At 41.4% G+C, this 22305-nt stretch overlaps 1 protein-coding gene across 2 annotated transcripts in view; it reads right to left on the bottom strand.

The window, feature by feature from the left end:
- Positions 1 to 22305, bottom strand: part of GRM3 (glutamate metabotropic receptor 3) — a 48446-nt gene that overhangs the window by 8635 nt on the left and 17506 nt on the right. Inside the window, exon 3 of one of the 2 annotated variants that reach the window (XM_050901212.1) lies at positions 4772 to 5838. The exons of the other annotated variant lie outside the window; for it this stretch is intronic. Within the exon in view, the coding sequence (XP_050757169.1) occupies positions 4772 to 5838 (1067 nt within the window). The remainder of the gene's footprint in view (positions 1 to 4771; positions 5839 to 22305) is intronic. 2 annotated transcript variants of the gene reach the window in all.

Below are 22305 nucleotides of genomic sequence, written 5' to 3'. Positions count from 1 at the left end.
GCGAGGAGAGGGAGTTGAACTCTGTGTGAGAGAGCAGTGGGAGTGAATGGAGCTCTGCCCAGCAATGGGTCTTGAGCCAGCTGATAGATTATGGGTCAGGATTAGCAGGCAGACCAAAGTGGACAACATTGTGGTGGATGTCTGCGATAGACCACATAATCAGGAAAGTAAAAGAAAGAGGCATCTTTCAGACAACTGGAAGAAGTCTCACGTTTGCAGGCCCTGGTCTTCTTGGGGCAGTTCAACCACCCTGATACCCACTGGAGGGACAACACAGCAGGGCAGAGGCAATGCAGGAGGTTTTTGGAGCACACTGAGGTCAACCCTCTACAACAGGTGATTGAGGAACTTGAAGAAGGAAGACACTCCGCATGATCTCGTGCTTACAAACAAACAAGAACTTGTCAGGAATGTGACAGGCAGGGAAAGCTTTGGCTGCCACAACCAGCAAATGGTGGAATTCAGGATCCCAAGAGGAGGAAGCAAGGGAAAAAGTAGGATCACCACCCTGCAGAGCAGGTTGACCCATTCAGGCATCTTCTTGGAAGAATACTGTGAGATACGGCCCTGGAGAGAAGAAGGTTCCAGGAGGCCTGGCTGTTTTTCAAGAATCACCTCATCCAAGCTTAAGAATGGCCCATTCCAATGGGCAAGAAATCAAGTAAATGTTGCAGGAGCCTTGCACGGATGAGCAATGACTGGCAATAGTCAGTATGGGTTCACACAGGGGAAATTATGCTTAACCAACCTGATAGACTTCTACAGTGAAATGACTGGCTTGGTGGATGGTGAGATAGTAGTTGATATTATTTATTTTGTCTTTAGAAAGGCTTTTAACACTGTCTCCTATAATGTCCTCATTGACAAGCTGATGAAGTACAGGCTGGATAAGTGGACAGTGAGGTGGACTGAAAACTGACTGAACTGCTGGGCTCAAAGGATTGAGAACAATGGCACAAAGTCCAGCCAGAGGCCAGTCACTTCTTGTTCCAGGGGCTGATTTTAAGACCAATGCAGCTTAACACCTTCATTAACAACCTGGATGCTGGGACAGAGTGAACCCTCAATAAGTTTGAAGATGATACAGAATTGAGAGGAGTCATTGATACACTAGATAGCTGCCATCCAGAGGTACCTTGACAAGCTGGAGAAATGGGATGACAGGAACCTCATGAAGTTCAACAAAGGGAAAAGGAGAGTCCTGCACCTTGGGAGGAACAACCCCAGGCACCAGTACATGCTGGGGGCCACCCAGCTGGAAAGCAGCTTTGCAGAGAAGATCCTGAAGGTCCTGGTGGGACAACAAGTAGATCATGAGCCGGCAATGTACCCTTGCAGCAAAGAAGGTCAATGGCCTCCTGGGCTGCATTACGCAGAGCGTTGCCAGCAGGTCAAGGGCAGTGGTCCTTCCCCTCTGCTCAGCACTGGTGAGACAGATGTGGGGTGCTGTGCCGAGCTCTGGGCTCCCCAGTACAAGAGAGGCATGAACATACTGGAGGAAGTGCAGCAAAGGGCCATTGAGATGATTAAGGGACTGAAACAACTGTCATATGAGGAGAGGCTGAGAGAGCTGGGACTGTTCAGCCTGGAGAAGAGAAGGCTTAGGAGGATCTTATCAGTGCATGTAAGTACCTCAGGGGGGGAGAAAAGGAAAAGGAGCTTGGCTCTTCCTAGTGGTGCCCAGTGACAGGACAAGAGGCCATGGGCACAAACCAAAATACAGGAAATTCTATTTAAACATAAGAAAACTATGAAGATGGTCAAACACTGGTACAGGTTGCCCAAAGAGGTTGTGGAGTCTCCATCCTTGGAGATATTCAAAACTTGACTGCACACAGACCTGAGTGACCTGCTGGAGGTGACCCTGCTTTGAGCAGGGGACGTTGGACAAGACAATCCCCAGAGGTCCCTTGCAACCTTGGTCATTGTGTGAAGACATGTTGTGTGTGGAAAAATCCCACAGCTGACATCATGACTGAATCACCAAGAGCTCTACCGTAAAACCCTCCCCCAGAATTCCTTTTGCTGTTAAAATTTATTTGATTCAGGGAGAAGAGACTGGTCATGCCAATATAAGCAAGCTTAGTCTAACAGAAAAAAAGCATGTGTGTACTGGAGGCATAGCTATACCATAAACCCTTCTCACAGCAGAGAAGGTCTTAACCAAATAGCTGGGTTATTTAGTGGGTCAATCTGTAAGACGTACAGTCATATGCCATACTAGCATATCTAACATGCTGTCCGGCACCTGTCATATAGGGTTCATACAGGGACACTTCTGCTTCAGTATTGGTAGGGATGTATACTATGTTGAACTACATTTTTGTTTGTTCTTTAACTACGACAGTGAGGTCAACAACAAATCTCTGGATAAATTTCCAGGAGCTCTCCCTTTTTTTTAGAAGGGTGAGTCCTAAGTGATGTTTGTGCTTAATGATAAAATCTCAAGCCAGTCGTCCTGGTTTCGGCTGGGACAGAGTTAACTCTCTTCTCAGTAGCTGGTACAGTGCTGTGTTTTGGATTTAGTGTGAGAATGATGTTGATAACACTCCGATGTTTTAGTTGTTGCTAAGTAGCGCTTATCTTAAGCCCAGGACTTCTCAGTTTCCCATGCTCTGCCAGCAAGCAGGTGTGCAAGAAGCTGGGAGGGAGCACAGCCGGGGCAACTGACCTGAACTAGCCAAAGGGGTATTCCATACCATGGAATGTCATGCCCAGTATATAAACTGGGGGGAGTTGGCCGGGAGGCGCGGATCGCGGCTTGGGAACTAACTGGGCATCGGTCAGCGGGTGGTGAGCAATTGCATTGTGCATCACTGGTTTTTTTCTTCCCCCCCCCCCTTCCTTTTTTTTGTTATATTCCTTTTCATTACTGTTATTATTATTATATTTCATTATTACTATTGTTAGTATTATATTTTACTTTAGTTATTAAACTGTTCTTATCTCAACCCACGAGTTCTACTTTTTTTTTTCCTTTCCTCCTTCTCACCCCACTGGGAGGGGGAAGGGGGAAGTGGCTGCGTGGTGTTTGGTTGCTGACTGGGGTTAAACCACGACACCAGTCAACATTAATTTTTTTCATTGCTACTACTATGTTTCTAAGGTGGTTTATTGATGATGCCACCAGTATTGGTCTACATTAGGATAGCACAAGTTGATTCAGAGTCAACATGTAGCACTGCATGGAAATTAAATATGGGCTTTTCAAAGGAACCCCAGAAGTGTAGACATCTACGATACGATTTTCCAAAAGCTCCTGACATGTCATGAAAGTATCAAAAAAGGTGTTAAAAACATTTTCTGTCAATTTGGTAGGACTTGAGTTGGCTTATTTGGAACCTTGTATTTAAATTATATGCCTACAGGTGGTTTTGAAAATCCCACTCAGGAGATAAGGCTGAAAAATGCTGTTTGAGCAATCAAGTCATGCTCCTCTTGACCATTAGTGTCTGTGCTGCCCACTCATGTGACTGTCTGCACTGATATTACCCTCCTCTGTCTATCTTCCTGATTACTTTGGGTGTCCGGAGCTGTTCCCCAGTGCCTTCCTTAACCTTTTCCTTCATTAGCTTCAATCCATTACTCGCCATTCTAACTTCTCCTGAGACTGAATAATCCCTTTCTCTCTTTTTGTTGCCTTGAAATTATTTATAGTCTGTGATCACGTCTCCCTAGGTTTACTCTTGTCTAGACTAAATATATTTAGCTCTTTTACTGTCACTTTGCGTGTCTTACTGCGTTGTTTGTTATCTATCCTTGTTTTCTTGAGGTTTTCAGTACCTTTCCTAAACTGAGAAAAATAGTACTAAATATACTGTTCCAGGGTGGTCACACCAAAAGTATGTTAAATGACATTATTAGCTCCACAGTTTTACATGCTATTTCATGTACATACTACTGGTAATAATACCACCCTAAGCTAATCTATCTTTCTTCTGGGCATAAAGTTGAATTAATTCACCGCAAACTGCTGTAAGGGCCAACTCCGGCAGTCACTTCTCACATCATAATAACTGTGAGATTTCCAGTGGAGCATATCTAAATCTTTTTCTGAGATAATTTCCTTCTTTCCAAAAATACAGTTTTATTGAACCTGAAGCTTTGCAACACTATGTGACGATTTAAACAATTTAATGTTTTTTAAGTTTGTTGGTGAAGGCTGACCAATATTTTCTGCTCAGTGGGGTATGTGTTTTATCCCCTGCAAAGTGGAGAAAGAATAAAAAGTTCTATATTCAAGCGTAACATTTGTTGGATTTTTTTTTTTTAAACAACCCTGTTTCATAGGAAATTTTGAAATTCTTTCCTTATCTTTTTTATTTGGAAGAAAATACCATGTTTGAATGGCAGATTCTTTTGCAGAAGGAGACTAGTTAGTTCAGTTTTTAATTTAAGGCCTACATCCACCAGATAACTCATTATGACTCATGCTAGCTCATGATCGACTAGGTTTTTCTGTTAGGACTATGGCTTCACATACTGATGTACCAATATGAATACTTAATCCATATGCTCTGCCTCTATCACAATCGGACTGATAGTACTAATCCCTTCCACCTCTAACTGTACATGCTCAGTTTGAAATGAGACCATCCTTAGAAATAAGCTAAAATTTGGTAATATGCGTAGGTGGACATTAACAGTGAAACAGGGCTTGTTTGCAAGGAATCCAGGGGACAAAATAAGTGAAAGAAACTTTTAGTGAACATTGACACGGTCCTCTAAAGGGATGCACATAATTTATGGAAACAGATATCCAAAGACTTACTCTGTAGTCACTGGATGTCACATAAAATATTGGGAGAAAGGCCAGCCAAATGATGCACGTTGTGTACATTGTGAAACCGATAAACTTGGCTTCGTTGAAGTTCTCTGGACATTTCCTTGTTTTGAAGGCATATACAGTGCATAAGACTACGAGGATTACATCATATGTTAAGGAGATTAACATACTGGAATCTTTGACATTGCATTTCAATATGACAGTCTCTCTCTTCTCAGGAAGAGTGTACCGCCTGGTGCCAGGGGCCTCCAAGATAAGCCACACGGACACCACCACGATCTGTACCAAAATGAGACTCAGGCAGATGAAGACCTGAGAGCTGGGGCTGATGAACTTAGGCCTTTGAGCACCGTTCTTTACACCATCAAATATTCTGGCTATGCAGTTCGTTTTTGTCAGAAGGGCAGAGTAGCAGACAGCAAAGGAACTTCCTAGCCCCAAACGACGCAGGGTGCAGATAGCTGGAGAAGGCTTGGCTATGAAGAAGAAAGTCATGCTGTAAGACAGGAAGACCCCAAAGAGCAATATGTAGCACAGTTCACGGCCAGAGGCTTTGACCAGGGGGGTATTGTTGTGCTTGACGAACACTGCAATGACCATAAAAGTACAAATAAAGCCCAGGCATGCAATGGTAACAGGACCTATTGCCCAAGCATCTTCCCACTTGATGTAGTCTTCTGGTAGGTCGTAACAGCCAGTCAGGTCAGCTGTGGGCCATTTTCCAGGCCCGCAGTCTGCACAAGTGAATTCATCAGCCAGGTACTCATAGGTTTCACAGGGAATACAAATCCAACAGCAGACATCTCCTGGTTGCATGTTCTTCATCTCATTAGGAGCACAAGGGTCACTGCACTGGGAGACAGGGACAGAGCTCCTGGACCAGTGGATAGAGTCTACCTCAAGTGACAATGTTTCTGCCCAGTGACCAACCTTCACATAGGAGTATCTGCCTCCAGTGTACTGGAAATTGAACACGTTGTATCGTCCTATTCCGTCTCCATAGGCATCAAATTTGACCATACTGTCCGCAGCATTGGGAGGGTTGAATGGAGCTGTGAAAAAAAAAGAAATAGAGAACGTTATTATCAAAGCTGCAGATGACTTTTTTCATCCCTTTGAGAAGAACAGACACCTGACAGCTTATAGAATCCAATTCAAGTGCCAACAGGTAAGTCGAGAGGTCTGTATCTGTCTCATTTTTGAACTTGGAAGAAGAAAAGAACTCAGGTAATAGAATTCTATTTCACTTTACTGCATGAGATATATTTGCAAATGTTAGATTACCAATGTCCTTACTTTTTTTGTCCTGAATGCAAATGAATTCTCCAATTATTTCCCCCAGTATGCACAACTGCTGCCTTTCACATTTTCTCTTGAAAGAAAGAGGTCTGCTTCTAACTGAGACTCGACATTATTTGGTGAAATTTGTCTGTCGTGATATAAGGAAATTTAAATGGTCAGATCAATAAACATCAGTTTTGAGGCCAACAGTCTGGAATGCAGTTGAATAGAGGATTCATTTTGAGGATGATGGAGAAGTAACTATGAAGTCCTCAACAATTTCTTACTATGTCTTTTTCACTTCTCCCTGTGTTGTAGGAAGTTTTGAATCCCTTCTATTTTGCTTCAATTTTACCAGTTTCTGATATTTCTTGTCTGGTCTGAGGTTCCCAGCATGTGCTGCTTTGGTCCTATATCTTATTTGGGGAACAGATGAAAAAAACACAAACTAGGTCTGTGACCTTCTGTGAAATCAATATTGTAGCACTTCCAACTGGTAAGCTCTGGAGAGTTTTTGTTTTTCCTCCAGCTGAGGCTCATGCAGGGAATGGAGAAATATTAAAAATGTAGGAGGAAATTGCATTTACCATGTAATTTATTGGTCGTTTGCTGCAGCATCAAAGGTGAATAGCTTTATAGGCAGGAAGCAAAAGGGGCTTTTTTTGCCATTGATGAGCAGTAAAGGTGATTTCATTCCCCAGTGTCTCTGGTTACAGAAGTGGTTCCACTGTCATTGCTGGAATAAATCTCTTTCCCTGCATCTGTGCCCATGCTGTGCTTGAGCATGAGCAATATCGTGTAAGGATGTAATATCTGCCTCCACTTCAACCTCCGGATACTTTGGATTTCTTGCAGTAGATTTATTTAGCTTCTATAAAGCACTGAGGCCAAACTCTTTCACCTTTATTCCTGCAGCGCGTTCCCTTATTTTGCAGTACTCCCACTAAGGTCAGTAAAAGGAGCAGTGGTTTTTGGCACAGAAGCCCCAACTGGAGGGTTGATGCATAATCTGCACCTCCCCAGGGGCTGGACTTGGACTGCATTTCTTTCTCAACTTTCTTCTTATCTTAGGGCAAGGTTGGAAGATAATTAACACCCACCTATAGTCTTTTCTGGGTTTGAGCCAAGACTCTGCTTGTTCCTATCCCTGCCCTCTTCTGCACTTTACCACCTCACCTGTGTCAACCACACTGGTGGACAGCCTTGGTTTGCAGGATTACAGACTAGGTCTGGGTAACCCGGGAATGTGTAAGAAAGAGGATTATTTTCTCTTTTTCTTCAATGTTGGCATCTAGTTGTACCGCTGGCTAGCTCAACAAGACCTCTGAACGCACAAAAATTAAGGGCAGCATAATACTCCCCCAAATGGCCGATCCTCCTGGAAATAACGTGCTCTAAATTAAACAAGTAGCTAAATTCAAAATATAGGTCAACAAGAAGAATATTAAGCAGCTTCCTTTCTCTCCCTCCTCCTCCTCATGCACAGGCATGCAAGCTCTCTCATCCAGGAGCAGCATTAAAATGAAATCATAATGCAGCACTTAACAGCTCTTCAATAATGTGTTGTCATTGCCAGTGTCTTTTTTCATTATTCATAACACTCATATAGATTGTAGAAGCTGTTAACACAGCAGCCCAGTTTTAGGAGCCAATTTATTCACTTCAGTGTTACACAGGCCAGCTCCTGAGGTGTGCTGAGATCCTGTGACTTCTACTGGCACCGGTGGAGCCACAAGTAAGCAAGACAAACTGCAAACTGGTTGCATGGCTTATCTTCTGTCAAGTGCATAACTTCAAGTGCACGAGTACCCCAGTGCAAGTTACGTGAGGGTCAGAAATATCAGCACTTTTCAGTAAAGGGTTCCCCCTGTGTAACATGTTTAACAACTTCTCAGTTCTGATATAGAATATTTATCATTTAAATAGAGCAAAGTATTTGCCTTGGACTTTGCAGGTAGGTCCAGAAGGCAAAGCAGGTAATCTCACATATAGTTAGCTTGAAGCTCATGTGTGTGTTGCTTTCCATGGGGCTGTTCCCACGCTACAAATATGAAGAAAAGATATTTGCAGGACAACAGGTTTTAAGTCAACCACAGCTTGTAGCTTGAAACATTCATTTTCAGTGGCTGCTGATAGAGGAAAATAAATCACACTCCTTCAGATGGAGAGGATGAAATAATTTAACCAAACAATGATGTATTAAATTATAGTATGGTGAGCCAAAGCCTACAAATGAGCCCACTGGGTGGCAGCAATTAATATACCCACTGATTACATATAAAATCACTAAGGCATTTTAACTGATATTTATCAACATATCTGGATCCTGTAGAGCCACTTCCAAAAAGTCATGTTTTCAGAAAATATGATGTAATAATAATCATAAAAATAAGATGCTTATAGGCAAGAATCTAATATTATAAGAAAGCAGAACCTTATGTTTTAGAGTAAAAAGAATAATTTTTGTGTATTGGGAGATGATTTTCCCAGAGATGATGTCAGGCCATGTCATAAGTCACTCTGAGAATTTTTTTGCAGTTACATTTCAGTTTTGAGAGTAAACCTACAATCTTTATAACAGGTATTTCTGGCAGGTCTTTTTCAGAGTTGTAGCTAAGTTGTTTTGAATTTGTCCCTTGGGAGATGAGAAACAAGACTCTCTGGGTCTACCCATGCTGTTAGCTAAGAGGCTATCTGAATGACAATACAAACTTTGTCTCCTTTGAGCAGTATCTTTGAATCTTCTCCTCCCCTTGCACTTCATGAAATGAATTATCCTTATGCAAAGCAGTTATCCAAGAGAAATTCTATAAAAGAAGTTATCAAGGAAAAGAAAGGATAATTAAAAGTGACTTAAAGATAAACCAGTGATGCTTTGTGCTCCAGCTTGCAGCAGTTCAGCAATGAAGATGCAACAGCAGTGACATTTATGAGAACAGGAGAAACACTCAGGTATACAGAGTGCAGAAGACAGAAACCTATGGAGCCACGGTGCAGGCAGCCCACCTCTGTCAGCTCACTGAAGAAATCCTGTCGGAGAAGAGGATGCCATTGTGTAAGTGGAGGACAAACTCCTTCAGCTTCAGATAAGAGAGGAATGACTGTGTAGTTTTATGACTGTTTTAGTAGCAGATATGGATAAGAACATAAAATAACATCATAGCTTTTATATAGTGAATTATGTAATTTTGTTGCCATCTTCCTACAGTGGGATCATCTTTTCCAACAATCACATAACTTGCAAGTATGTGCTTATGTGCTGTTAGAAGCAGGTGAGTTGCTTTCATGTGGAAATGTTTATTGCTTTTGGGGTCAGTGATGTCCAGCTCTTGGTGACATGAAAGAATTCAGAAAGAAAGTTCTGGAGGGGGGATTTATTTTCTTATTGGGCAAAAACATTATTTTAAGAGGTGGTATGGGAAATCTTTTTTGAAATGCTTCTGATTCCACACATTGGCTCAGTTGGGTGAAAAATACTCTGGGATTTTTTAACCAGGGATGAGTAGATGAGGAAAACAAAGCAGTTTTAATCCTAATTAGGCACTGGGAAACTTTTAAGAGACAGAGCAGCCTAGGAAAAGATGAGCGTCATCTTAACTGGCTTGGAATCAAACCGAGTTTTGTTTGCCAGCAACAACTTTGGGCCAGGAAGGATATTTTGCATACAGAGTCTTGCATGTGTCTGGCACAGAGCTGAGTGTATAGATGTATTATAGAAAATATCATCAGTAACAATTCCTGGTAGGAATGATGACAGGTATGCCTACATCTGAGAACATCCTTCACATCCAATAAAACAAGCATCTGTTCTTTGCTTGCAGAGTGTATTCTTTCAAAACAAGGTACAGATCAGAGGCACAGCTCACTAGCTAGGAGGCAATTCTTTAATAACAAGGCTTGATGAAAGCTCCACAGTTTTTCAGCTGGGCAGTTTGCAAAGCTGTGGGATTTTGTGTGGTTCGGAAAGAAATGTAAAAAGGACTATTGTGTGCACCAAAGGCACCTTCTTCAACAGCTTGTTGGCCCCAAAGACTTTCAGCCAATAGACTATAAGGAGATCATGATTAAAAAGAAATGCAAATGTAAAGAGGGAACAGGCTGGAGTTTCTGAAAAGTTGAGTAGAACCTCCTTAGTCTCACTAGATGGTGCTGCAAAAACTCTGAACTTCTGATTTAAGACTGAAAAACAAGACATTTGTTTATGTAATGGAAAAATATAGGTTTTTTTAATGCCCCCTACTCCTTCCTGTTACATATCCTGGGCAATGCCTTTTTAAAGCACTGTAAGGAAGAGCTTTGATAATAACATAACAGGATATGGTGTGTTTGTCCAAAGGGGTCATCTGCATATATGCCTTATCTTGAAAAGTATCACAAAGGACCATGAGAATGCGTATAACTTTTCATTTTCTTTTATTTTTAGCTAGATGTGGTTTGTTGAGGTCAAAGTGACTTATTTCTGCTTGGCTGAACATTCAGACTGAGTAATGGAGACCTGATGCACCCACTCTGATTTCTGTCTCAGCATAAAGCAGCTGGTTTCACACCTGATTGGCAGAAGGGACGTTGAGATTTGGCAATTTAAAAGTTAGCATAGGGAAAGCTCAGTCACAATTAATAAATAATGAATGGGCTTAAAATATCAGTTTTCACAGAGGTAAGTAGTCACTTTTAACCTCTGCACCATTGGTTCTGGATGTGTTCAGGTCATATGCAGTATTGTTTCTTCTCATTCAAGAAATGAATAAGACTGATTAGTCTTCTACAAATGTAATTTTCCTATGTCTACGGATTTTCCATTCAGCTCTATAGTTTCTCTCTCAGGTTAGAAACTTGCTTGTTGTAGGGAATTTTAACACATCGTAGACCCCCACAGCATTTGCAGTAGTCAGAGACAGAAATGTTTCCCCAGGCCTAGTTGCAAAGATCTATCACATGGGTATCTGCATATGAGTTAGTTATCCCAATCTTCTGTCCTACAAAAGAGAATGGGTATTTCTGGGGTTCACCTTAGAGCAGGTATCTAGGATAGCTCAGCTGAACTGTACCTGTTTTTTTTCTGCTGACCATAATGAGAGTGACTAGCTAAAATACATCTACAGTATATGTATCTGAAGTTAGGTGAGATGAATATCACCAGTATTTGGAACAGAAAAGGCTCACAGCTGGAGCACCAAGTGACAGCAACTTCTACAAGCTCTCTGCAATGTACCTGTGAAGGGGTGTCTCTGGCAAGCTGTCTGCACAGGCTGCTGTGACTGCTGCGGAGGCTATTGGAGAGAACAGTTCAGGAGAAAAGTAATGTGGACGCTGGCAAAATAAACTAAAAAGGGTCCGAAAGATTAGAAGAATTCCTTCAGCTTGTCATTATCCCCAGTCTGGCTGAACACAGAACTCCCTAGCTACCTTTCCTGTGAAACGCTTGCCTCGAGCATAATCTTTTACATTTTCAGGTGTGTGTTGTCCTCTTGCTTGTGTGGCCCTTGGGCATATGTATGGTCTTTAGGACTTGGGGAGAAGGAACTAGATGCTAAATTACAGACCTTCACCAAGGAAATGATGAAATCACTCTTATTTTTTTAAGGAAATATAAGGAATTAAAAAGGGGATTTCTGATTTCTTAAAGGATTTGGATTTTGAGACATGGAAGGCAGAAAGCATGTAAATGTTTTGCAGTCATTATATTTCTCCTTAAAAATACAAAACATATCCCCTGAAATTAAGAAAATTTCTTGAAGTTTTTTGGTTAAGATTGCATTAGTCCAACTTTAAAATAAATCAAACATTCATGGAAAAGCATCCAAGGTGTTTTTCTTTTTTTAATGTCTGCTAGGTTGATAATTGATATGAATGATTTGTGAGATTCCAACACAGCAATGCCTTTCAATTGATACCATTCTTTTAATTTAAGATTATCCACTTTAGGAAATGGCTGGCACAGGAGGCAAAATGCATGCAAGGTAATTTATACTAGCAATCAACTTGCAATTACAAAGGAAATTAAACATGACTTTAAACCGCCTAACTCCTCCCTCAGGCCAACTAGTTACTTTGTAAACAGAAGCAAGGGGAACCCATTCCCATTATGAAGAATTATGGCCACTGTTAGGGTGACAACACAAAAGCTCAGGAGCTGGAACTGTAAGTTCTGGGCTGGCCTTTGGTTTCTCTTGAAATGTTTTGGTCTGAGGAAAAAATGAGTTGGCTGGTGAGTTATCTGCCAGTTGCTGAACATTAACATTGCTTTCAGAGCTTGAGATTTTGGTTGGGACTTTCTGCCAGTCCCGGGGTTTTGAGTTCCCTGTGTCCAATTTGGACTTCTGGGTGAGGGACACTCTCATTTAACCTCAGTGCTGGGAACTGGTGCTGTGCCTTACACCTCTCTTCTCAATAGATCCAGGGTGCAGCTGAAAGAGGTTGAAGCTGTGTTTTAATTTTGCTAAAATTCACTTTTGGACTGAGGTACTCGGTTATGTCACAGAGGCATGAATCTTTCTCTTTTTGGAGGTGCCATTCCATGATGTGCTAATTCCACCCCCAGATTGCATATAGTAGCTAATGGTTAAGGAAGTGTTGAATACCTAATAATATTTTTTTGTCCTTCTGTCAGCCTGAAGGAAATATGAATAGATTCAGTTATTAAGATATTAAAGGAAGTTGGTTAAAACATTCTTTCCTCTGTGGGGACCTGAGGATTACAGAGGTGTTTCCAGACAGTGCTCTGAATAATTTAGTTAGATATTTTGCCCTTAGAGATCAGAACAAAATGAACCGTGAAATACACCCTCTAGCTGTTACTTCCTAATTGACTTGATACGAAGACACTCCCAAATCAGGTGGGCTGACATAGATTTAATTACTTATAATGCAATACTATTATTTAGTAGTAGTAATACTGTAGCTGTGATGGTTTAAGATTCAAGAAATTTCAAACCCATAAGGAAAGCAGTATTTTTTATTAGACTAGTCTATAGATGGAAGAAGTGCACAAGCTTTCAGGCACAAGGTCACTTCATTAGGTCATCAGAAAAATTGCTCAATAAATTTGACCTTCAATTATTTTGAAGGAACAGCTCTACTTGAAGTTCAGTATATCAGGTTTTTATTTCCTCCTGGAAATACAATTTCACTTTGCAAACAGCCTCATTACTATCCATTTGCAGAGTAATTGCTGAAAGCTTTTTGTTCGCTTCTTTAAAAATATATAGTTTAGAAACACAAGGTCTGATCAAGATGCAAGACAAGTTATGGCAAAGAGATGTTATGCCAAAAGCTTCTCTGTTTTTTCCAGATATGTGGGCAGTCTAATAAAGGTATTGCCTCTTCCTACAAATCTTATGACTCTATGCTATTATTTTTGTCAAGAAGCTACTGAAAACTCTCAGAAATCACCCTACAAATTGCTAATAATGAGGTAATTTGCAAAATGAAATTGTATTTCCAGTAGGAAAATAAAACCGTAAGTAGTGAATTCTAAGGAGACCATCTTTTTGAAATAACTGAAGCTTAAATTTATTGAACATTTTGTGGAAAAAAAAGGAGTTGTATGTTCAGACATATTATGCAGCTCAGTGATAGTATTTGGCACATCTGACGTAATGTTGGTGGAAGACAAAGAAGACTTGGAGTTCAGCTGGAAATGTAAATGTTTCACACATCTTATGGTGTAAGAATCTGGAGCAGATCAGTTTTCTCTGTGACTATAATATGTGCATGAAAAAAGTGGCCTATATTTCTTTAATGTAAATGTAATTAGAGTGTCTATATTGGGAGTGTAGTTTTCTTACAGAGCTCCTATAGTCAGTGGAGAGGAATAGACACCTCCAAAGGTGGGCTCTGGCTAAACTGAGTTGCCATCAGGAAGGTGGGTAGCTCCCTCCATCAATAGTTCTCCAGTTATTAGACTACAAAGTGAGTTGTGTCAAAGAAGATATGAAAGCTGGCTGGCTTGAATTTCGGCCACTGATGGAGAAATTACCAAACTAATGCTTTCAGTAAGGCCCACCACACACGTTAAATGGGACTTATCTTCCTTTGTAAAGGCTTGAGTCTGGATTTTCTTTTTACTCATTTCCATATAATAATGTGATGGCTAGAAATGCACATCTACTAAAATGACAGGTTAATTCAGTATTCAATAGAGTATATCTCATGTATGACCAAATGCTGAGTCAGCCAATCGAGAAGTGAAAGAGGGCTACTCGCAACAACGAATTTCAGTAAAAAGATAGTGAGATAAAGCATAAGAACTCCTGGCTTTTAAGGTTATTCATGCATATCACACATCAGCTGCAAAGGTAGCACATCACCTCTCCCAACATCATCGGTGCTCATTGGCGTGCATTATCCTACAACATGCAAGCTGCATGTCCTATTAATACTTGCAAATTCTTCTGCTCTCAGGAAGAAAAGATAAAGCTGAGAGCACAAAATAATTTTTGTTAATGTTTTGCTCCACTGAATCAGTTCAGCAACAGCAACAGCAATCACTGGACCTCAGGGGAAAATGTAAAAAGAAAATGTTGATTTATTTGCCTGTTTAATGGTGAAGCAGAGACACATTGATAGGCTTAGACTGATAAAGTGTTTCAGAGATCTAGAAAGGACATTAACAGCACTGCCTCAAACCTTCATCTGACTTGAGATATTTTCTTCTCTAAAGAGCCTTTAAAGATGGGCTTTTTATGCTTTCAGTTACTGGACCATTAACTAGCCATTAGCTATTTATTCAAATAGATGTGCAAATGTAATAGAGGAAGTTTAACTAACTTTTTCAGCACATTTTTGTCAGTTCCCAATAGCAGCTTCAAACAGTGTCTTATTTGCCACTGTCTGGTGGAGATCTGTCCTGGCACAGCAGGCTAATCTCTGCTACCAAGCTGGCATCAAGATCTTGGAGCAGTGATCAGCTGCTCCATCCATCAGTGCCATAGATAAATACCATGGAAAAACTCTACTTTCAGAGAAACTATAGGTTAAAATTATTTATAAGGGCACATGATGTATAGTTATTTATGTCAAAGGAATAGACTTGGAAGGGACCTCAAGAGCACAACCTTCTGCTGTTACAGGCAACTATGTCATTGCTGCTTAGACTACAAGAGTTCAGCAAACCCATCCCATACACATCTGCATATGATCAAGCATTTTCTAGTGTTCTGTAGCAAATTTAAGACCTACTGTAAAGGATAAGGAGCCACAGAGAAAGTGTTCCCACAGGAAGAGAGCGGGCGAGTTCTGTAGCAGAAGCACAGGAAGATGCTTGAGGCTCCAGAGCTACACACTCACAGTCAGCTGCTGATCACGAAAGAAATTCAACCTTGACAACAAGGGGGGATTGTTTTTAGGGCATAATGAATAGAAAGAAGAACATATATACAGCATATGCAAAACATTCTGTGTATGGTGAAAAGATAAAAGAGATAACAAGAAGCTACAAGAACAGTAACGGTCTCTGCAAGAAAAGGAAAAAAGGGAAAACTGAGAGAAGAATCACTCTGGGACTGCCCACCGGTTATGGATGCTGCAACTCATCAGTGTTGCTACCTAAACACCAGGAGGTCCTCCCTCCTCTTCGGTAGAAAAAGATCACTGCTTTTTGATTTGCTGTTCACTTTTTGCCAATGCAAACTCAACAGTCATACGTCAAGTACTATCTTTTACTGTAGAATTGGGTTAAGTAAATCCAAATTGTAAAGAACAGTGAGTGAGTGCTCTTGTGAGTGTGTGTGTGTGCATGTGTGTGTGTGCATGCCTGTGTGTGTGTTTTCTGATCCAAACCTCCCATACGACACTGTGGTTGATATTGAGTCATGGAGTCAAAGTGATATCAAATGCAGCTGTTTTAGGAATCACAGTCCACCCTGAAAGTACATGCACTCTCAGCTACAGGGTTACGTGAGATTCCAGTGGCACATACATTCTGTGTGAGGACTTTGTTCAAGGCTGTGCTTCACTCATCTTTCTCACACTAATAGTTTCCCTGTTTCCACTGAGCATAGTGCAATTATTTCCCTGGCTAAAACTACAGTGTTTTCTTAGCTGAACCTCATATTTCAGCCACAGAAGTGGTAAACATTTCATACATACAACGGAATTGCTGCATTAGCTTGTTCTGTTGTCCATCAAATTATCTGGAATCTGTGTATAGCAGCAAACAGAAAAATGTACTGCATGAAACCCATATTGAATTGAGGAGCAATTGCACATACACATTTAGAAAGTGGTTATCTCTCAGCCTTTAGAAGTACTCTTGAATTTCTTCTGTAGGAAAAGTGCTAGATATATATGTACCATTAATCTAGAAGAGATGAGATGATTCATATATTGGAAAGTAGAAAGATGGGCTTGCAACAAGAAAAGCAAAACTGTAGATGAAAAGTGGATGCAAGACTGAGGGGGCAGGGGCCTTCAGACTGTGAGGTACATTAACCTCTGCTTTCTACTTACTGGGTGTTTGCAACCACCATTCACATCCCCACTGCTTTTGGCTCTGTGCTGTTCTTCCTATGCACTAAGGAGATAGTGAGTTTTGGTGTGGAGACCCTACAAGCCAACTTAATGATCTTGGTAATTATTTTATGATTTACATGCTTTAAGTTTAAGGACTTATATTTGGAGATATTGTAATTTCTGGCTTAGTACTGAACCCTTTTGCATCCCAATAGTAAGCAGGTGAGTTCATGTTGATTTACTGCTACATGGCTGGAGCACGAGGTGAGAAAGCAAATCAAAGGATTGCTCCTGTGCCTGAGCTATGCTACAGCTAGGATTTTGTGGACATTTTGGTAAGAAGTTTCTCTGCTTCTGATACCCCTGTGCATGAATATGTGTGTTGTTCCCTCTGCCTTGAAGAGTTTTAGTATTCTTTGTATTCATTTGTTATATCCTCAGACAAAATACACTTTCATGGCAGGAAGAAGGAAACAAAAAGAAATGACTCACCCAGATAACAGCAATGAAATATCTTTTTACATTATATTCTGTATCTGCTAACAAAATAGCCATAAATATTGCAGTGATGCCAAAGCAGACGTTCTCTGACATGCTTTTAGAGGTATTTAGAAACGTGGCTCTAACAGATGAGGAAATGAAAGAAAGTCACCCTTTAACACATTTGTCTGCCACGTCCATCCAGTTTCCAGTTGACGGGAATTGTGTAGAAGGTCAGTTTGTGAAGAGTACTCATATGTAAAAGGAATTTCTGCAGAGCTGATGATTGTTTTTTGAATTCTCTTTTAGAAGGTAGGTGTGATCTACTGGCCTGAGTAATTTTTTTTATAAAAATACTCACTAACCCTTGCGTGAATAAGAAAGGTAAATTTGTGGTAGGAAATCCTTTCAGTCATTCCTCTGAAACTTTTGCCGTAAGTACTTCTTTTGATTCATGAGACCATTTACACAAAAGGAGAGGCTGTGAATATTTGGGAAAAAGGTATGTTAGTGCAAAAATTTACACAAGGGATGTTTTGAGGTTGGGTTGAGTTCCTGTCTCCCTTTTAGATAGACAAACATGACTATCACTGAGCTGCTTTTTTCTGCAGTGGGAGCCAGAAATGGGCAAGACAAGCTTGAAGGGAATACTTCAGGCTTTGCAGAAAGCTGAAAGAGATTCACATGCTCATCTGGGCTGCAGTTTAACAAGTACAAGGACAGCAGTCAGCTTGTGACAGATTTGCCTGGAAGTATGCTACGTGGAAGTGATGTAGGATTCAGACCAAGATCCATGTCTAGATTGCAGCATCAGGCTGGGCTGAATGTTAGTGTCACGTTAATGCAGCTATACTGGTTTGGTACCAGTTCCTGTTTAGTCAGTGTTAGCCTGCAAATATCTTTGCACTGAGCTCTACTGGGTGGAGCAAACGTGTCTTCCAGGAATGTAGTGATATTAAGGTTATTTCAGGAGAAAAGATACTTTTCTACAGATTATGCTTTCAGTTCTGCCTTTCTAGTATAATTATTAGCTGCCAAGAAAAATAGAGGTTTGGTAAAAATAGCATAACGTTTAGTTATCTTTGGGATTAGACATCTGGGTTTCTGACTTTCTGTAGTTTTCTTCATCACCTTTTGAAAAGACCGGTTTTCTCAGGAACTCACTGGAAGTCCAGGACACACTTGGATTACTCAAAAGAGTAATTTATTTTCCCAATGTGTCACACTGTCCCAGTGTGTCCCTATGCAATCTCCTTCTCATGTCCTTGTCCTCATCCTCATTAACACTGCTGTGGTCATGTTCTGAGCCCAGCCTCTGCCTTTTTCAGCCCCTAAAATAGCACCTCAGCGTGCAAGTGAGACTAACTGAGATGATTAGTTCTGCAAGTGCTAAAGTGCTCTTCCATAGCAGGTAATAGAGAAGAATCTGGTCCTCCCATTGGCTTTTCAGAGCCAAATTAGATGCTAAAATGTAAGGGGTAGGAATCCTGAACCAAACTCTTCTCACATGATATCTTGTCCTTCCAGGTGACAAGGAGAAAGAAGCAGACCTGACATCTTTTCACTTATGTGTGGATGTCTCTCACAGGTAAATCTGCATGAAGAATAAGAATATAATCCTATGGTATGTCCTGAGTTGTCTCCCTATTGTAAAGTCCATTTGGATTGGAAAAGTGAGTGTGCACGGTTGGGGGATGAAAAGGCTGAACGACTCTTCCAGCTCCTCTGAGCACTTTGACTGTGCAGAACCTCAGTGTTTGGGATTCACATGACATTTGCCAGCGAAACAAAAGATGAAATAATAACTATTATAAAACAAGCAGCAGGCAAGCACAGAAGTCTGTGATTTAGAGAAATTAGGTTACTGAGCCTTCTGTCTCTCAAATATGTGATCCGAAAGAAAACCATTGCTCAGTTTTTCAGTTATGTGTTTCTCCATAAACACAGAGTGTCTAATCTCATCCTCATTTACACACCCGCATGGGCACTGCACAATCTAGAGATTTATAAGATGCCTAAAGGCTACATTATTACTATGACAAAAGCAGCTGACTGTAAGTTACATACAAGGCACAGACTACATAACTTTATGTTCAGTTTTTCATAGCTCAGCTGAAGTGGTGGGTTGTATAAATATTCAAGCAGCGGAAACTGAGATGGAGAGCTATTTGCTATTTTAGGGATGTCAAAGCACCTTCAACTAAATATGCTGCTATGGTTTGGGGCCATTGCTGGCCTGTGGTTTCTGCCGACTTTCCAGGAATGGCACCCAGCTGGGTAAAGGCCAAAAGCAACATACTTCCAGAGTCTTCCTGAGGACTATGAAGAAAAGTTGTTGCTGCTCTGTGTCCTGCTAATGCTGCATTTCCCGTCTTTTTGTCTATGGGAGCTCAGCACCCGGGTCAGGCAGAAGAGTGGTGGCAGCAGGCAGTGGTGGCAGTGGTGGCAGCAGGCAGAAGTACCTTTCTGCGGAGTTAGATGGGAAGCAATGGTCCAGCACACCTTGGCCTCTGCTGCTGGAGCTTATCTCAAGAGGTAAGAACACAATTCAACCTCTGCTCCTGCTCACTCAGGCTAATTACTGTTAATTAGTACCAAATGAAAACAAGAAAAGGCAGCATTTTATGATGACCTCTGGCTAGATAACAGACACCATTAACAGGTAGGTCACTGACCTGCCATGATGGCAAGAGAAGTTTTAATGAAAATTTTACTTGGAAGTTGTGCCCTAGAGATGACAATGTCTGTGTCCTGCTGCCAGCCCAGGTATCCAGTTTACATGGTGCAGTGTGTGACACACAGCGCATCCAGAGTGCAGATCGGATTGTTTGCCATCATGATACCTCAGACCTAAACTAGAGGATGAAAAGGTTCCATAGTATTTTAATTTCAGCCAGTTTACATCTATAAAGCCCTGAGCAACTTGGACTGATTGCGCAGCTGACCCTGCTTTCAGCAGGAGGTTGGACGAGAGACCTCCTAAGGGTCCTTCCAACCTGATTTATTCTTTAAATTCATGATTCTATATATTATGAATCTATGTTATACACAATTAAATATATATGTATGAAAATATGCATGTATATAAACAAAGTACATAAATATATCAGTATATACACATATTAAAAGCTTCAGAAAGGGCTAAGCAAAGATTTCTGCCCAGGAATCTCTTGGAGGGTTAAATTTGCCCAAAGAAAAGGAACTACAGATCCCCATCAGCAGCCAGGTCTGCAAAGAGGCAGCTAGAGGAAGGAGAAAGTAGTGGGGGTCATCAGGAAAACCAGGCTGACAAAATCTCGCTACAGCTGTATGTGTGTATATATCAATGTAGCTCTAATATAGAGAGAAATATGGGAAAAAACTGTGCAGGTTCAACTGTTCCTCTGCTCTGAAATAGCAAGTCTCAAGTGTGCTTTCAGAGACTGTCTCTTAGCTGCTTTCAAGGTTTTAAATGCTATGACACATTTGTGGTCCCAGGAAAAAGGCAGTAATTTTTCCTATAAATCCTAGACATCTTTTTCATGTATATTTTTAATGAATATCTTGGGGAATTCACTCTACACTTTCCTTGGTTTTATTGGCCACAAATGCATCATGAATTACACTTTTAAAATTTTTATGATTAACAAGGTATTAGATGCCTTCTGCCCATTAAAGTTTTACCTTCAGCTGAAAGCGGTGTTCTGGTTTATTTTACAAATAAACATCACAAGGAAGGCCAGGACGACCTTACAGCTGACTGTTTGAGTGCCGGAGGTGAAGGGGATCTGACCTGATGAGCAGGAGCTCATTGGGTGAGATGACAGAGTAGCAGGGCCATCTGCTGCAGAGCCTGGGACATGAGCTCTAGCTTTAGCTTGCACATCTACTGACAGGTACTCCCTGCTGTAAATTTATACCTGGCCTTTGAAGTTTCTGCATCTGTAATCTGCTTGTGATAGGAGATGCATCATTTGTTGGTCTGTGCTCCATGCAAGCCTGGCAGGACGCTGAGCTTTGAAGTGGACTTTTGACAGGAAATATTTATGGTTAAATCCCAGAGCAGGGACCATGCAATGCTGCTGTGCTCAGAAGTGAGGTGACATCTGCCTGTTGCAGACCATGGCTTCTAAGCTCTTTCCTACTTGGGTGGAACAGTTATGATGGAAATGGTCTGTGAAAGTATGTTCCCACCATGAAGGTCACCAGTGTTCAAGAGTAAATGAGAAGGTGAGTTTGTGTTTCCTCTTCATATTATTTGAGTGTTGACTGAGGCAGAGTGGGGAGGAAGAAAAGAAAGAAAATAAATCACACACAAACTTAGGACCAGACAGGAATTAAAGTTTTCTCATAAAGTCCAGTGGATTAAAGGGGACAAATCAGACCTGACTTACAATCTTCTCCTCATTTTGAGTAGTCATTCTGGCTAGCCACAGGAGAGGATTTTGCCCAGTATAAGCTAGGTTTGATGATATAGGCTTTGCTGCAGAAGAGCTGGATTTCTGAACATAATACAGGGAGGGACATGACAGTGACTCTTGTAGCTGTGGAGGAAGAAAGGGGTAGGAAAAGACACTGAGTACTATAAACATATGTGTTGCCTAAAATTTTTAATGATCTGTTTTCCAGAGTTACTACTTTAGCCAAATTGCTCCTACCATTTGCTATAGAGATTCAGAAAGCTGCAGAAGACAGGTGGACATTCATACACCCCTAAACCTAACCTCCCTCTGCCCATACGCTCCCATGCTAGACTCACGACAGAGTTAGTCCTGCAATACCATCAGCCCTGCTAACTGTGCAGCGGGAAAAGCTGGAGCCCAGTCCCACGCCCGTGGGTGACAAGGCTGTCATCCTGAACAGCCAGCTCAGCAACCCTCAGCCAGATGGAGCTAATGCTGGTCCTTGAATGTCATTGCTGCCCTTCCTCACACCTGGGCAATCCGGAGCCCAATGCCCCGGAGGAGCAGCTACACCAGGTAGCAACATGTGGGGCACAGCTGTGCAGGACACTGCCATTTTATCCCAAATGATGGACACCTCTTTCACACTGCCCGTGCTAACGTTCGCTGTCCTGGCACACGTCAAATGTTGTGAGGCTTTCAATAGCTCTGTGGGCAATGACAACACTGCTTTTCTGTGTCGTCCTGGTGGCTTAAAGGAGCTAAAGCAGCAGAGCCGGTTGCTGCACTGGCCCCTCCATCCCTCTGAGGGAGGGAGGCTTCTGGATATGTGGAGCTCTGCCTCGTGTTGGGATTCATAGCCTTCCCGAGAGTCCCCTCCACATGCTGCCCTCCATCAAGCAATGGCTGGGTGCTGGCGAGAAG

This window comes from Gymnogyps californianus, chromosome 1 (assembly GCF_018139145.2).
Source record: "Gymnogyps californianus isolate 813 chromosome 1, ASM1813914v2, whole genome shotgun sequence".
Classification (NCBI taxonomy): domain Eukaryota; kingdom Metazoa; phylum Chordata; class Aves; order Accipitriformes; family Cathartidae; genus Gymnogyps; species Gymnogyps californianus.
The sequence above is the reverse complement of the archived record's forward strand: the minus strand, read 5'-3'. Positions and strand labels throughout refer to the sequence as shown.